The sequence below is a fragment of the Acartia tonsa genome, chromosome 3 (genome assembly GCF_053477335.1).
Source record: "Acartia tonsa isolate MP-2025a chromosome 3, ASM5347733v1, whole genome shotgun sequence".
NCBI lineage: Eukaryota > Metazoa > Arthropoda > Copepoda > Calanoida > Acartiidae > Acartia > Acartia tonsa.
In genome coordinates, this window is record NC_137262.1 from 53,709,854 (window position 1) to 53,727,426 (window position 17,573).

Genomic DNA, 17,573 nt, shown 5'->3' on the forward strand with positions numbered 1-17,573 from the left:
TATTTTAATATTATGATTTTATATTTTTATATTTGTAGAAAACTGGATATAGTACGTTACGTGGTTCCTATCCACCGAATATTAATCAGTTTCGAATCCATACTGGAAATAATTATCCTTCATATCAAATTAGTAATTTTTCATGATCTGGAAAACCATCAAGTTTTTATTACTTTTTTATTACTCACGGTTTCTCCGCTCTTATTTTCAATAGATATATTTTTAAAAGCGAAGCTTTTCTATAATCAGGATTGGTCCATCCGTCCGTAACGGTTAGGTCACGGTTAGCTCTTTACGTTAATTTAGACATTCTATCGATTTCAAACGTTGCATGATGATTCCTATTTTTGGAATACTGATTCCTACGACAACAAATTACAATATTATAAGCGAAGCATCTCTATGACCAAGTCCTAAAAATACTGTTCTGTATTTAACAGTTTTACCAAAAATTTACGTCAAAACGTATACATTTATTTTATGCTCATTCAGTTTTGACACTCTACTACTAATGTCCGTTTGGCATACCATTTCAGAGCTTCGCCTTTATGGATGTTGTCATCCTTGTTTAAATGTTTCTTACATGTTTTAGAAGAGAGAACTCTTATTTTTGAAGATGAGGTAAATTTTACAGTTTAAATATTTAAGAAGAAATCTTTTGAATATACACCAATCCCCACTCCCCCCCCCCCCCTCCCCCCCTCTGTAAAATGATAAAAATGATGTTTTAGAAATAATGTATTTTATTTTTAGGATGCACCAGGTTTAAAAGAAGGGACAGCAAAATTAGTTGAGAAAAAAGTTGATTTTATTAGAAGGTAGGATTTAATAAGTTTTCCAGTATGGCTTCAAAACCGATTAATATCAGATGGATTAGAACCGGTTCTCATCCATACTGAAAAATCATGTAGCCATTTTTCTACGAATAAAAAAATAAAAATCATAATATTGATGCCAGTTTTATTAGCCCAGGATTTTGGCCAATGGGGGCTAAAAAAACTTGTTTTAATCTTTTAATTTTCCATTTTAATAACCGTGGAAAGCTTTCTTTAGTGCGATGCGATACATAGCTATTTTTAATACAAAGTAATTTCCTATTGACCTTCGAATCTAATATAAATCGTAACTTGCTTTATTGAAAGTTGGGAAGCTGATATGAATTAGTAAAGGGTGTACTGTAGTGCAAATTCTTAAATATTAAAGATTTTTTTATTTTGTCTCTTTAAACTGTTTTTAACCTATTTTTAAATCATATATCAAAAATATACTATGACACCAGTAGAATCAGACTGCAGAGCCCAAATTTGAATTAAGTCCCCAATAAACTTTTTTGGGGGAATTAAAAATTAATTTTTACTGATGCTCCTGTCATTTTGACCAGAGCAAAAGGTCTTTTTTACTTGGGGTTATATTGTGGCTTTTAGACCAATTTATATTGTGGTATTCGGCAACCGTGAGCCATTTCTATGGCACCCCTGATCTGGGGTTCGGTGGAGGGTCAATGGCCCTCCCCCGAGTCCTGGGGAAGGGGTCTAGTGACCCCCTCCCTACGCTTAGAATTAATGATTTGAATCTGTCATGTTTATTATGGTTAACTGTATTCTTAATTCTCCCCCACCCTTTCCAGGGATGGGGGAATCATTATTGCCCAAACTGACCATTGTATATGTATTATTTATGCTTTTATGTTATGATTATTTATTCCTATCCATGTAATTATTGTTTGTTGTATATAACTCCAGTATCTCTTAACCCTTCAATAAAGTGACAACTGAAAGTAGATGTTGATCATTATCTAGTGAAAGCTAGAGAAGCGTAGCTTCTCTATAGTAAGGTGTCCACGTCTGTCACACTGCCGTAATCTAATTGAACTCCGGTGTCTGCCATTGATCCTCGGCGGATACCACAACTTTGGTGACAGCTGTGTGAGATTACGGCGAACCACAAGTGTAGAGCAGACGCGCATCTGAGGCTAAGGTACTCCCAGCAGTGAATCTGGCAAAACTGACGCAAGCAACCTGAATTACCCACCCTGGACAGCAAAGTTTAACTCTGCATCCGGCAGTTGTGGAAGCGAGACAGCGAAATTTGATGAATAACCGCGAGCAGCGCTGATATCTAACGGAGAATTGAGCGCCAAAAGGGCTGAAACAGGCCTGCGGACCGGCTGAAACAAGCCAAAGAAGTGTAAACGGCTGAAAATAGGCCAATTTTACTGCAAGAGATAGCAGGATCCGAACCAGTGGCGCTAGCAGGACGGGACATTCCCTGCCGCCATCAGCTGGATTTGGATAAGCGGCGCTAGCAGGACGGGACATTCCCTGCCGCCGATAGGCTGAAACATGCCACATAGCTGCAAGCTGCGAGCTAACATACGGGTGTAGTGCACCAGAACAGAGAAAAACTACGTCAACCCCGAGTATCCTGAGAAGCTACAACGCAGCCACCCATCTAGAAGACAGATATTATATCACATTTGCAGGGATTACCACCCTAATGTGATGGCCAAACAATAGATTTATGAGCAAAGCTTGGTAAACAAATTGTTGTGTTGTGATAAATCTAAGAATAGAACAGGCTTGGATTACTGTGTATTGTGATAACAGCTAAAAATAGAACAGAGTTGGTCAACAAATCTGTTATGCAATTGTGATAAGGACAGCAATAAAAGCTAGATGTAATATAATCAAAACAATCTCAAGCCCACAGCACAATAACAATACACCCCTTATTCCAAGGGAAGGGGAGGGGGCCCCTCTCCATTTGAAGACAAATACAATCAGGGTTATATAACAGATAAGCCTAAGATTAAGAAGCAGAGGCCCCATTACACCAGCACACAGTTACCCCCTCCCTCACAGTGGGAACGGACGGAGTTACCCCCGTCCCCTTACGCGCTTCCCCCTTCCTACCCACACTAGACTAAGTCCGTCTGTAGTGTGGAGCTAGCGATCGGATATACAGAGCGCCATTCACGGGTAGCGCAACAAAGTGCGGAAAACATCATAAATCCAACGGACGAAGCGGACCAATGAGGGAGCGAGCTGAGGGGTGAGAGCGCGTTTTCCCCGTGTGCGCGGATTTGACGGCGCGAACGCGCGTTACAAGGACAGAGGATTCCACGCACACACACACACACACACACACACACACTTTCACACCAGAGCAGAGCTACTCCATAGCATCTAACAGGGGTATTTTTAGCAAATAAAGAATTGCAAGTTTCTTTCCTCCTAGCTCTAGTGTGATAAGGGAAAACCCAATCAGTTCCTGACAGCAGTTCAGACCCTCAACATCTATCTACCTCAACACCTAACTATTGATAAGTACAGCTAAGTTATATCTTTGCAACTAAAACTCCCAACCTAGTGATACAAACAGTGTTGGCTGTTAGGCTAGGAAGCCTCAAGTGACAACCCATTCATTGTAGTCCTGTATAACTTTGTGCCCGCCGTTTCACCGTTGACCCAATGGACCAGCATCAAGTCCCAGGAGGTGACCAAGCCCCAGGATGGCTCCAGGATGACCCTCAGCCGGCCCCAGCCGAGTACCGCAAGCTGATGCTGAGCAATCTGCCGGAGTATAGAGGGCCGCCCAAGCAGTCCTGGTCGGCACATATCCGCCGACTGGAGATGTCATGGGCGGCTTACCGCGTGCCACCTCATGATTCCCTCAACCGCCGCAACGCCCTACTACTGTCATTGGTAGGGCAAGCGGCGGAAATGGCGTCCCATCTGTTTGGCGAGGCAGGCCAAGCCTTGACCTACGAACAGGTCAAGACCGAGTGTGAATTGTTATTTCGCCCTGCTTTTGAGTCCCAAACGCTTAAACAAGCGTTTAGGGACTACAAGCAACACTCGACAGAACCTATACAGGCGTACATATCAACAAAGTGCGCCTTGTATAGGGACGCCTACAATCATGAGGATCTTGAATTGTTGGTGGACGAATTAAACCGTGGAATTCGTAACGCCAATGTAAAACGCCTCATGATGAACCATGAAATTGCGAGTGTACCTGAGTACACTCGCAAGGCCATGTTCACCGTGACCATGGTTACTAAGCAGCTGAAGGAAGGTGTGTGCTTAGTGGACTCGACCGACGGGCTGACTGGATCTGCCTGCATCCAGTTGCCCCAATATGACGAGTCGGAGCCAATGGAGATTGGCTCCTTGGCTCCGGGTCTCCACCAGATGGGGAAGGTCGCTCCAGATGACAAGGTTCCAGGCCGCTGCTACCGCTGCCAGGGGAGAGGCCACCGAGCTCGAGACTGTCCAACGCCTGTGGAAGTTAGCCTAGAGGAGAGGCGCACCCAGCCACGCCGTGACCGTTCTGCCAAGTGTGAGCGTTGCCACTATGACGGCCACACGGCGGCCGAGTGTAGAGCTGACTGGGCCCAGGTAGCCAGCCGCAGGCGCACCGCCGACAAAGGTGCCCCTCCAGGGAAGCCCAGCAGAGTGGCCCATATGGAAGGGAGCGCGCCCCCAGCACCACCACCGCAAGCAGCCGCCCCCAGAGCTGCGGACCGAGCCGATGGGATGCCGCAGTTCGGGACTGTCCCAGCTAGGATCAACATACTGGGCGGCGCGGCTGAGCCCAACCGGGTTGGCCTAGGCTTCAGTCTGAACCATCTGGGGCCAGAGCTGATACAGCCCAACAACATAGCCGAGCCAGAGGTGCTGAGGCCCCAGCCTTTCAGCCTCAACATGATGGAACCTGCCCGACTGAGCCTACCCAGCAAGAGTGGAGGGGCGCTGCCCAGCGTCCCTGAGACGGTGTATGGGGAGGCCCTGGCAGCCGCGGAACGAGAGAGGCAGGAGGTGCTAGCCAGCACCTCTGCATCGATGTATGGGACGCCACCCGGCGTCGCCACCTGGGATGATGGGGGGGTGCTATCCAGCGCCTCCCACCGTGTGCCTGGGGCGACAACCGTCGCCGCCACCGAGATACCTGGATCCTGGAACGAGCCAGCCTCCAACCTGATGTCTGGGGCGACAACCGTCGCCGCCACCGAGAGACCTGAGTCCTGGAACGAGCCAGCGGTCCCAGAGGAAGGGGTGACACCCGTCACCCCCAGCCAGCCAGCGCCACCAGCCTGCAGGGAGAGCCCAGCTACATGCCAGCCAGCGCCACCAGCCTGCAGGGAGAGTCCAGCTACATGCCATCCAGAGCCCTCTACCAGCCAAGGGAACCCAGCGGCTCACCATCAGGATAAGTTGAATTTGTTAAATGTATTGAATCCAAAACCTTGTAAACACCCAGCCTTGCCTGTGCCCCCTGCACTTGAGGCTGGGGAGATTGAAAATTGGGAAAATAAGGACTTGCCTGTGCCACATGCACCTGAGTTCCTAGGGCAGGGGAGGGCATTGAGTAAGGGCGAGCCTGGGCCACATGCACTTCAGCCCCATGCCACTGGGCATGCCTTGGACCAGGGAAGGGAGCACTTAGGGCTAGGGGAGCCGACACCCAGGCAAGTGCCAGTCGCTTGCCAGTCTGTCATTGGGGAGGGTATCGGGGTGCCTCGGCCGCATACAGATAACGCTCAATGGAAATTTGTGTCTAGCCAGGAGCAGCCCAGCCGTGTCCAGCCCCAAGAAGCAGCCGTGACCAGAGCCGGAGATCCCCAGCCGCGTGCCCGAGGAAGATGGTTACCTGGAAGCCTCTCCCATTGGTGGATGGTCCTGTGGGGCCTCCTGCTGGCAGCCGTGTGGCCTACAACCAGCTACGTCCTGGTGGGGTGGGACTGTGCCAACCCCACCCATGTCACGTCTTACAATAAAGAAAAGATGTGTGACACGGAGCCCCTACACCAGGAGGTGCCCCTGGGCCATGACATCCACGTCCTGCAGCAAGTCAAGGTGAGGGAAACCACTGGGTTCAGCTGTCAGCTCACCGTGTCCCAGTGGACATTCAGGTGTGGGGTATGGGGTCATCTCAAGGTGACCTCGGTCCCCACCCTCATGAGGCCAACCAAGATAGACCCAGAAGCGTGCCGAGACCTGGCCAGGAACCGAGTATACACGTTGCCAGGCAAGACCCAGCCACTGACGTTCCAGCTGAACCACCCCCTGTTCTTCACCATTGATATGGTGGGCGCCCTCGTCAACAGCCCCGAGGGGGTGGGTTGCGAGGGGGAGGACGTCCACTTTGAGGGCCAGCTCTACCGCAATGAATTAGTGCTCCAGGAGCGGCGGCTGCTGGTCAAGGAGGAGACCTATGTGGTGGAGGATGGACGGGTGGAGTCCCAGTCTGACCACCTGACCCTCGATTGTCCCCATTCCGAGCTGTCCTGTATCACTGGGGAAGCAACCTACGTGTGGGACCACCTGGGAAGAGATTGCCCCTTGAGGCTGATCCGCAGCCTCCAGCCCAGCCTGGTGAGGGATGCATATCTGGTTGACCATCAGGCCCAGTTTTTCATCAACATGACCAGCCCCACCTCAATTGTGAACTGCGACTTCGAGGCCCATGCCACCAACCATCCAGCGTTGTTTGTGGCAGCCGACCCAGCCGCGGCTGCGCTGCCCCGAGTGTCGGCCAGGGATGTTGACGTTCCCCTTCAAGCACAGATCCATGCAGGTTATATTGGATTTACCCTGGAAACACGCATGAGAAGCACTGCAGCAGAAGAAGTAGCGGCCAACTGCTGGAAGCTCCAGCAACTAGATCCAGCCCACCCGGTGCGTGTCCAGGGGAGCACGTTCTCGGTACTGAGGGGAGACATCCTGCTGCAGCTGACCTGCCAAAGGCACAAGTATGTTGTCCGCGAACACAAGGAGTGTTGGGACAAAGTGCCAGTGGAGCCCACAGGTTTTGTAGACGCCGTGACGCGGGTATACAGTGAGCACGCCACCAAGATTCCCTGTTCCTCCACCTACCCCCTGACTGTGCACGCGGAGGAAGGCTGGATAGAGTTAACCCCTGCTCCCAAGAAGAGGCCACCCCCGCTGGATACGCCTAAGCAGTTGTTGACAGACCCCTTAGATGACTTCAGTTCAGGTGGTTTGTATTCACAGGCTGAGTTGAACGACTGGCAACAACTGCTGGCGTTCCCAGCATACAAGAGTGCCATGCTGACCGGCCTATCCTATGGCTCCTGCGTTCAGCAAGGCAGCTGTTCGGCCACAGGAGACCATGGGATAGTGTCCTACAACATTGACCGACTGGCGGAGGAAGGAGAGGCAGCCCTGGATGTCTGGGCAGGATTTAGACAAGCCATCCACGAGTGGGGAGATGGCGCCGCCATCCTGTGCTTGCTGCTGCTGATCCTCAAACTGCTGGGGGACCTAACCATCATTTCTCTGGCAGCAGCACAAGGAGGAGTCCGGGCAGCCCTGAATGCGATATCACAAGTGTTCCTGTACCACCCAGCCTTGTATAAGAAGGCGATGGCTAGAGCCAGGCTCAACCATGCCAAGTCCCGGGACTTTTCAGTGGACTGGGATGCCATTCCCATCGGCAGGGAAGCAGCCGAGGAAATGGTGTCTATGAAATCAACGGACAGCGGGCATGACCGCCCAGGTAGGCCAGGACCGCCCTCTGGCAGACCCCGCGGCCCCTCAGGAGGACAGGCCGCTGCTCAGACAATCAACCTGGCAGCCAGTGCCCCAGCCGCTGCCAACAACAACCCGCAGGTCCCACTGCTGACCGTTCCAGCAACAAATGTGCCACCACCAAACCTGATACCTGCCGGTGCTGACCAACGTATCCAACCCAAGTCAGCCTCTGCCTTCTATCCCACGTTGGGAGCCCATCAACCCTAAGAAGATACTCACCACTAGGATTCCATTGAATCATTATCGTTTGTATATATTTTAGCCCTAAGGAGCGGGCCGAAGGCCTCAACCACTGTCGGAAGTCTGGCAGGGAAACCATCTCCCAGCCTTCCGAGGGGAGAGTTGTGGTATTCGGCAACCGTGAGCCATTTCTATGGCACCCCTGATCTGGGGTTCGGTGGAGGGTCAATGGCCCTCCCCCGAGTCCTGGGGAAGGGGTCTAGTGACCCCCTCCCTACGCTTAGAATTAATGATTTGAATCTGTCATGTTTATTATGGTTAACTGTATTCTTAATTCTCCCCCACCCTTTCCAGGGATGGGGGAATCATTATTGCCCAAACTGACCATTGTATATGTATTATTTATGCTTTTATGTTATGATTATTTATTCCTATCCATGTAATTATTGTTTGTTGTATATAACTCCAGTATCTCTTAACCCTTCAATAAAGTGACAACTGAAAGTAGATGTTGATCATTATCTAGTGAAAGCTAGAGAAGCGTAGCTTCTCTATAGTAAGGTGTCCACGTCTGTCACACTGCCGTAATCTAATTGAACTCCGGTGTCTGCCATTGATCCTCGGCGGATACCACAATATAATTCACTTTATATTGATACAATAAAAAAAAACCTTACTATGTTCATTGGAAATATTTTTTTTTCTAAAACAATTAATTTTATTGAAAAATCTAACATTAAAATAAAACATATAATTCTGAAGTCTGAACCAATTAGAAGTCTTGTTTCATTTCAGTTCTTTACAATTCAAAAAAGAGTGTTTTCACAAAGTGACTTATCTCCAATGTAGTTAAATAATTTTTATTTAATTAAAATGACAAGAATGAAAACCATACACATAAAAGATACATACTTTTTAAAAATATTTTTAAAAATAATTTTGAATAATCTTATATTTTATCATATTTGTATATGTGACAAAAATAAATTAGCTGTATTGCATAAACAAATGTTGTCATCTTACACTATTTAACCCTTTACAGCCAATTTTTATGTGTTTTAAATAAGTGATAGAAAACAAGCACGCTAATGTTAATTCATTGATATATTGTAAAGAATTAAGTTTTTAATGAATTAATTTAGATGAAATCAAAAGGCCTAATTTTACTCTATACCAGAATACTATATTTATGAAGCAAAACACTCTAAAAGCTATGAATTTTACCCAAATTAAAAAAGACCTTTTGCTGTGATCAAAAAGGACCACAGCAACAGTAAAAATTAATTTTTAAATCCCCTCAAAAAAGTTTATTGGGGACTTAATTCAAATTTAGGCTCTGCAGTTTGATTCTACTGGTGTCATAGTATATTTTTGATATATGTTTTAAAAATAGGTTAAAAACAGTTTAAAAACTAATAAAAAATGTAAATATTACTTTTTTCTGTTATTTTTTTAGACCTTTGTTAAATTGTATGGATGCAAACGATGAATACCTAGCTTGTAAGTTTTTAAACATGTTTAAGTTGCTAAGCCACTAGATATCTAGGGTAGTGTCTGTATATCATAAAAAAAAACTATTTCTCATTTGTTGGCTTAAAAATTTGAGGAGGTTTGATAAATCTTGATGGGTTGTACAAAAATTTCCATCAAAAACTAATCTTGTTTATTGAGGATATATCTTTAAAATTGAAAACAAAAAAAGTTAAATGTGATTAAGATACTGCTGTCATATTTGGTAATTCATAAATGTATTGATCTAGCTTATACTTAAAAGAACTCATAACTTAACTAATCAAGCATTTTTTTGTCTAGGCACCTTTATCAATCATTTGAATAATTATTATTTTAGATGTTATAGCCAAGGACTATTTAATTCCACCATCACCTGATAAAAATTATATGTTGATGTTTCAAAAAAGTTTAGGTAAGAGAATTTTCTGAAAAGTTTAAAATTAAAAGCAATTAAAATTATTTTACTTTTTGTAAAGTCTTTTGTAAATTAGATCTTTTGTAACATTAGACCATTTGTAGGATTAGATCTTTTGTAGGGTTACCCTTTTGTAATTCAGACCTTTTGTAGGTTTATATCATTTGTAAATTAGATCATTTGTAGCAAACAACGCCCTTTTTTCTCTCACTAAACCTTTTTTTAGTACAGATACTCTCTACTGAACTTTAAGACTTAATTACATGGTTCTTTTAAAAGTGTTGCCACTACTTAATATTATTATCCTTGTTTATTATTTATATTTTAGAATTGTCATCTGATGAACAAGCAAAAGATGTTATGGAGATGGTCTATAAAAATAATTTGAAGGTCAGTTATTGTTTGTATATCAAATTTTAGGTATACACAACTTTTTGTATATATTGCTATCAGGTTATTTTTTTCCCAAAATGTTTTGAGTTGTCAATTTTAGAATTTTTTTTTAAGCCAAATATATTTTTTTGCAGAATGGATTTTTTGTTGAAGCAGGAGCAGCTGATTGTGAATTTTCTTCTTCATTGCCATTGGAACATAATTTTGGTTGGACAGGTAAAGTTTTATTTGTTTTTGAAATGTATTATTTAAAAGTCCTAAAACCTTTCGGAGAATTTGAGGAAAGTTTTGTAGAGTGGTAAGTGTACCCTACATTTTTAAATTTAATTTAAAAAAAGAAAAACTATAAGAAAATATTTCTATAAAGAGTAACATTTTTCTAGGGAAGATTTCTCTTGGATTTACTTTGAAACTTTCCCCCTGGACCTATTAATAACTTCACTTTAAGAAAAAAACATATTGTTGCAGCATTTTTTCCTTTTCTACATACAGACAGACATTCTGTAGTAGAAAACAGTCTTTAATTATATTTATTTTAGGTATTTTGATAGAAGCTAAAACTCAATATTTTCATGAATGCAAAAAGGTAAAAATTGCTATGTTAGCCTTTTTATGATGAATTTTACTTCTTAATTTGGGTTAGTTTACATTAGGTAAGGAAAGTTAGGGGTTTTTTGGTCAACTTATTTTTTGCCATTTTTAGGTGAGTAGAAAAGCTTATCTGATGAATACATGCCTAGGAGTAGAAAGAACACCATATTTTGCAAAGTTCAATTTTGCAAGGTAAAACACAGTCATACATTTTTTTTAAGATCACTAACCTGAAATAAATAAAGTCATTTTATATGAACAGATATTATTATTTTAGACTATATCTAAATTGTGCTCATAAGAACTATGACATTTCAGTCAACTATTAATAAATATTGAAAGTTATTTACAAAATTGTTCCAAAAATTAAAAATCTAAAATTACAATTTTTTTCTGATTTATTGAATAATATTTATTTCAGTGCAGGAATTGATAACAAAACGGACACAAAGTAAGTCAATTTAGATTTTAAAATAAAAATGAGACATTTTTTATAAATGTATAATGATTTACTAAATGACTTCAAATTAGCAAAAATATTATATATGAAACTGAAAAATTAGATTTGAAATTAAGTTTAAAAATAATACCTTCTTCAAACAACATACCTCTTGAATTTTTATTTAAAAGGTAAGACAAGGTAAGGCCTATTAAATAGATATTCAGTTAAAGAAAGCAATACCTCATATATTTTACTCATTCAGATATTCAACTTGTAAGGATCGCAGCTATTATTTAGATAATATATTACAGGGTTATGGCAGGGTTTGGTGATCATTCTACTACAGATAAGGACAGTTATTATGTAAGTATTTAGATTTCAATATCTTAAATAAGGAAGTATGTTTGTTGTTCTTTATGGGGGGTATTTTTTTACCAGGGCCTCGCCCCATGGTGCGATGAGGGTTTCCTGACCCCCTTATTTGTTATTATGTTTTAAAAAAAATTAAATTTAAAAAATTTTGGGGAGGTTTTTTAATTTGGGGGGGGGGGAGTGAAATTTTTCTACCCCTCCAAGAAAATAGCTTTAAACAACCACAGTACCAGTAGGTATATTTCCAGAAGAGCATAGCCCGATCGGTTCAGCGGTTATTAAGTTCTTAAGCATCAGACGGACGAACATATACAGTGTATGATATTGTGGCTGTGTCGCCCCTAGTCTTTAGGGGAAGAGCAAAAAGAGTAAGGAAATTAGTCTAAAACCAACCAGGGCATTTATAAAGGTTTACAGAAAAGTAAAATCTAATCCGACCAGCAATTTTCTAAATCTTTGGCTCCAGACAGAAAACTACTTTATATTATAGATTGTTATTATATCTTTATTTTTCTAGATTCAATGTTTCCCTTTGGAGGCCATATTAGCAGCAGTTGGAAGTCCCAAAGTGAACTTATTCATTCTGGATATTGAGGGCTATGAACTTGCAGTGCTCAGGGCCATTGATTGGTCCAAGGTTGATATAGAGGTAGGGGGTCATTATTTCCCAGACAATCGACCCTCTGATAAAAAAAAAGAAAATTTTCATCAGATTTCAGTAATTGATTGTCTATCTGCAAAAGTTATTTTGGCCATTTTCTATTAGTTTTTCCTTTTTTAAATATTAAACATAGTAATTTTCAGACTCTCCGTAGCTATAGACGAAAAGACAGTAATCCATTTATTTATTTTAAAACGACATTGTTATAAATTTTTTCATTGAAAATACTCTTGTTTTCTGCAGATTAAATTGATTTCAGGTTCTAACTGTAGAAGTAGAACATGCTGGAGTTTTTATGAAAGGTAATTATCTATATTACAAAGTAGAACGTTGTATGTCTGTCTGTTTGTTTTTTTGCACCGAAGGATCTCGCCAACTGCTGAACCGATCGGGTTCTCCTTAACAGGGTAGCTTCTCATAGGTACCACCATCTTCCAAAGATAAATCGCTCCTTAACCCCCCCCCCCCCCTTCAAAAGAAATTAAATTTTTTTAAATTAAATAAAATATGGGGTCGGGGGGGGAGGGGGGGGAGGCGACCTGAATTTAAAAATTTGGGTTTTGATATTCAACTCCCCCCTTCTTAAGTGCCCCTAAAGATCTGTTGTGGCGTAGCCACTGGTCATACTATATGAATTAGTGTGTTTTTTTTGTCTGGCTGTCTGTCTTATGGTTTAAGGCTATCTTATCTTTAGATATATGTCTTGGGGTGTTTTTTTTGCTATTTTTCTCCTTTCGTATACATATCCTCTTATATAGGATATCAGAATATTTGTCTAAATAACTAATGGCCTTCGATTGGTCTTCCTTTGTCAGGGGAGCTTCGTCTTGATGATTCAGCTTTGCTGTTTGGTAGGGTTAGTCAATCCAAGCTGTTGTGGTAATACTGATTTAGGTAGCTGTGTTTTGTGCCCTAGCAAAATTGGGATAGATGTCAACGTTTTTTGCCTACCTTTTCTATTGACTTCCTAATAAAGGAAAAGAGAAGGGAAGGGGGAAAAACCTTAGAAAAGAGATGGGGTAAAGGGTATTTCTTGACGTCAATAGAATAGGTAGGTCAAAAGCAGTTACATCTATCCCTATTTTGCTTGGGCACTGTAGACAGCTACCTGATTTAAATCTTTATTATTTTTCAGATTCCTCTCCAACCATTATAGAAGAATTTATGAAAGATAAAGGATATAAAAGGTACCTAAATATAAATGATAAATTTTTCGTTTGCTGTTATTTACCTTAGGATAGGTTAGGTTTTATTGGATAAAGGGTAGCCCTGCTTCATTATGGCACCGTAGTTATAAGTCCCTGCCACAGGGGTGGAGCTGCCCCCCCCCCCCCCCAGGTTATGACAAAGAAAAAACCTACTCTTGATTTCTTTAATTTTTATATGTTCCACTTTTTCCTAATTTTTATAAAAAAAAAATATTTACAACTATCTAAATTTTATTATCAAATCTTTTATATCTTATAATTTAGGTTCAAACACCGAAATCGATTCCACCACAAAACAGGAGAAGAATTAGATCATTTATACGTAAGAAATGACGTTGTACAGAAATATAATGTCGTGCAATTGTGATCAAAGTGAATTGTAGAGTGGCTATTCTAAAAGTTAAATGTAATGCATGATAGGAGAAAAGGGCTTATTCCTACAAAGTGCCCGTTGAGCATAAAATCTCCCTCGCCTTATTTTTAAATAATTTTGAGAAAAAGGGAAAAGGAGGTATTTTTTGTTTGTTTTTATACTTACGGGTAGGACAGTCTGGGATAGTTTATATTGGGTACTACATAGTCCAATAGGGTTAGAGCATCTTAGGGGTTAGGCATAACAAAAACACAACTTGCTTCTTATTCTTACCATGGGGGGGGGGGGGGAGATTTCAATGCTCAACGGGCATTTTGTTAGAAGATACCGAAAATCACTTGGCCATGATTCTATTTAAAGTGAACAAAGTTTTGCTTACAAAAGTAGTCTTTATTGACCTAGCGATCACAAATGTATACCTAGTTTTTTTTTCGAATCTCTCAAATCTGTGATATTATTTAATGTTATTATTAAATTTTCATTGTGTTTTTAAATAAATTTGTTAATCTTTAATTTATTTAGTAATTATCAAGTGAAAATCAACTTAAAAGTAGCGTAGCAATTACAAGCTAATGATATAGAAATAACAGTTTCAATTTTATTTTTGGACTTTGTTTTTCATTCTATTTTACAATAAAAGAAAATAGAATTAATTAGTGTGTGCTTTACTCTTTTAATCTCTGTCTGTTCTGTTAGATTTTGTGTGTGTTTTCACCAAAGAAGATAAAGTATAGAATAGAATCCAGGTAGAAGATTCTGCCTGGCTAGCCTGAAGTAAAATTGGAACTTTTGAAAGACCAAAACGGCTACATGGCTGTTAGTAAATAACATGATTTCAGTAATTATTCAGAAAAAATATTCAATATTTTGCAATAATTCACTAAAAGCCTTAAGTAGCCAAGAGTCCAGCTTTCTCTTCTCTATTCACAATGGATTAAAAATGAATTTAATGTGCATACTAAGCCTTAAAAAATGTAATTATTTAAGAAAAATATACAAAAAATATTTTTCTCAGTATTTATATTATAAAACTATGTTGCGCTTTTATGTATGTTTTTAAACAGCTGATTTATACATGGTAGCAACTACATCCTTACATTAACTTGTGGTAGGGGGGGAGGAATGGGCTGTACCCATTTAGCTGGCCCCTAAAAATTACAAATATGGTCAATTGTACTTAACAAAATTAAAACAACAAATGTACAAGTGACTTTTTAACATTGTCTTCATTTCAATAAGAAGTGTGTATAAAACCATTTAGTCCCAATCAGACATTTATTTATTATGGGTTTAAGGTAACATTCTGATTAGAAGATTTCAACAATGTTTTAAATTCAAGTGTATTACGCCACATTACAAAATTTAAAGGATAAAGATTAAATAAATATCTAACAGTATATATTAGATTTTGATACAAATTAAACTTTTTTAGTTTTGTCCGACTAGTCACTGTGAATTGTACTTTAGCATTATTGTCTTTACTGCGCAAGTCAAAGATTCCTTCAAATTTCCCAGAAATATTTAGGGTTTTCATTTCTATACCTCCTTATTCTATGGTTTTCACTGTAAAATAGATATAGTAGATCTAGATGGTCAATGTGACTCCAAACAAAAAAAAGGAATTCCTATGCAGACGAACCCTTTTGTTTATGTATTTTTATACGACAACAATATAATTTTCCAGAAGCTAACTATATCCATGCGAATAATTATAGTTTATTTTGCTAATGAAATTTAAAAATAAATGGAGATGCGATCCTCAATTTTCAAATTCTTTGAACGTACATATAAGACTTTTACAGAAATGCTTCGCATCCAAAGCTATCTATCTATGCTTGATATAAAGTCAACACTTTATAGAGCAGATTATGAATATTTGATTGACGTGTGCCCCGCAATTATCCAGTAGCAATCAGGCGCAAGACACAATTACTTTAGTTAGGCCCAAGGCAATATTTGTATCCTTTTATGCATTCATAGGCCTATCTCTACCTATATGACACCATATATGGGTAACGCTAGCCTATTCATGGTAATTTGTATGTGATTTGCTAATAGTATATGTTTATTAAAGACATTATGTTTATTGTTAAAGTAATCATGTAAATAATCAGTACAAATATGTATGCCTACAACCATGCCTGATTTACGTCACATATTAACACACAGACATTTAATTGTACAGACAAACACTAAGATCCTGGTCCAAAGCTAATGTTATAGCATGTACCTCTTAAATTTAGTTAGTTATTTATTGACTCTCCTACCATCAACTTCTCTTTCTGGCTTTAAAAGGTAATGACTTAGTTGTTTGGCATGCATTGTAGTTTAAATTTAGGCCCCTTAGTACTTAGCATGAATTGAGCTTAGGCCTTATGTTAGAATTCTAACACTTAGCACAATTCACTGCTTGGGACTTAGGGCACATTTCTGTCCTACTCTACTTATAATTTTAACACTTATCCTGTAAATATTTTCATACTTAACTCATGCACTTGTAATATAAATACACTTTATAAAAACATTTTCCTTCCTTAATACTTAATATACTTATATAATTCTGATCGAATATCAAAACCAACCATTTATTCTTAGATTAAAGCAACATAATACTTCGCGTGGGTCTTTTGTTGAGCTTCCACCAGCTCAACCAAATTCGTATTATACTTGTGGGAATAGAGGGTTAAGCATTCTAAACAAACGAACCGACGATGAGAATGTCTATGTGTATTGCAGTAAAAGTAGGTTTTTAGTAGTACTCATAGAAGAGCGGTCTCCATACCTAAATTTGGACAAACGCCCCATTCGCACACACAATGGTGCAACTTACCGGTTGTATCTTGGAAAAATTTTACTTCATAAATTTTTTTTCTTTTTTTTTCCTTACCGTACCCGAACCGCCTAAGGCAGGTATTTTTACCAAAATCGAATAATTGTAGTTATGGCAAAATCGGATTTTCCAGAACCTGTGAAACTATTTGAGAAGCAAGGTTAGGACTATGAGGCGTTTGAAGAGATAGGGACTGAAAGGCACGACACAAATGCAATTGAGAGCCTCGTGTACGAGCAGTTGCACTAGCTGACACTCTAGAGGCCCTAGAGAATGCTAGCATATTTGTGGCCATTGGTCGCCGCCCTATAAGGACACTCGCACTGGTTGACACTCTAGAGGCCCTAGAGAATACCAGCACACCGGCACCTCCATGTCCTCCTCTCTTTAGTAAACACTTGAGTTGGAATAATCTATGATCAAGCTATGTGCAAAGTTTTGATTTTCGGACTTAGCCAGATTTTTGAGATTTAGGAGTTGTGCTAGGTGGCGGAGTATATATATAAATCTTCGGACTTAGTATGATTCTTACTTATTCGGAAATTCTCTAAGTGTTGAAATACTTGAATCTTTGATACTTAAACCAGAACTTATTAAGAATCAAGCATGGAGTAACTTTTCATTTCTAAGCTATCAAAATACTATTTGTAAAGGACCATTTTGAACTGTCTTATTAAATGAAAACTTAGGAGCAAATCTTATAGAACACGGGAAACGCTGTTAGTTGGGATACATATTGTCTTTGGAGCCATGTTTCTGAAACAATATGCCGAAAGCAGTTAGTACTCTTGAGTCGTAGTAAAGGGCCAAAAGATTATTACAAACTTGTAGCATTTATACTCAAGTTAAATTGTACTAATACTTTGGTACCGTTAGAACCGATTTTCTGAGATCTGCACTTACTTATACATGCATAGGTCTTATATTCCTAATGTATTTCTGATTTATATGCGGATGTATCAAAATAACTATTTCCTCCAAAATTTTGAGTTAAACAAAATATTTCAAAGTCTCAAAGATATTCTCAACATCGATCGGTT

The 17,573-nt window shown here is 40.2% G+C and overlaps 1 protein-coding gene across 1 annotated transcript; it reads left to right on the forward strand.

Moving 5' to 3' along the window:
• Window positions 1-537: 537 nt before the first annotated feature.
• LOC145315005 (uncharacterized) lies at window positions 538-14,214 on the forward strand. The gene is made up of 14 exons (XM_080155074.1): window positions 538-621; window positions 754-818; window positions 9,193-9,236; window positions 9,586-9,660; window positions 9,992-10,053; window positions 10,191-10,272; window positions 10,596-10,642; window positions 10,760-10,839; window positions 11,069-11,098; window positions 11,401-11,452; window positions 11,979-12,110; window positions 12,382-12,424; window positions 13,258-13,309; window positions 13,595-14,214. The coding sequence occupies exons 1-14, from the start codon at window positions 553-555 to the stop codon at window positions 13,695-13,697; spliced, it is 936 nt and encodes a 311-aa protein (XP_080011200.1). The 5' UTR covers window positions 538-552; the 3' UTR covers window positions 13,698-14,214.
• The last annotated feature ends 3,359 nt before the right edge of the window (window positions 14,215-17,573 follow it).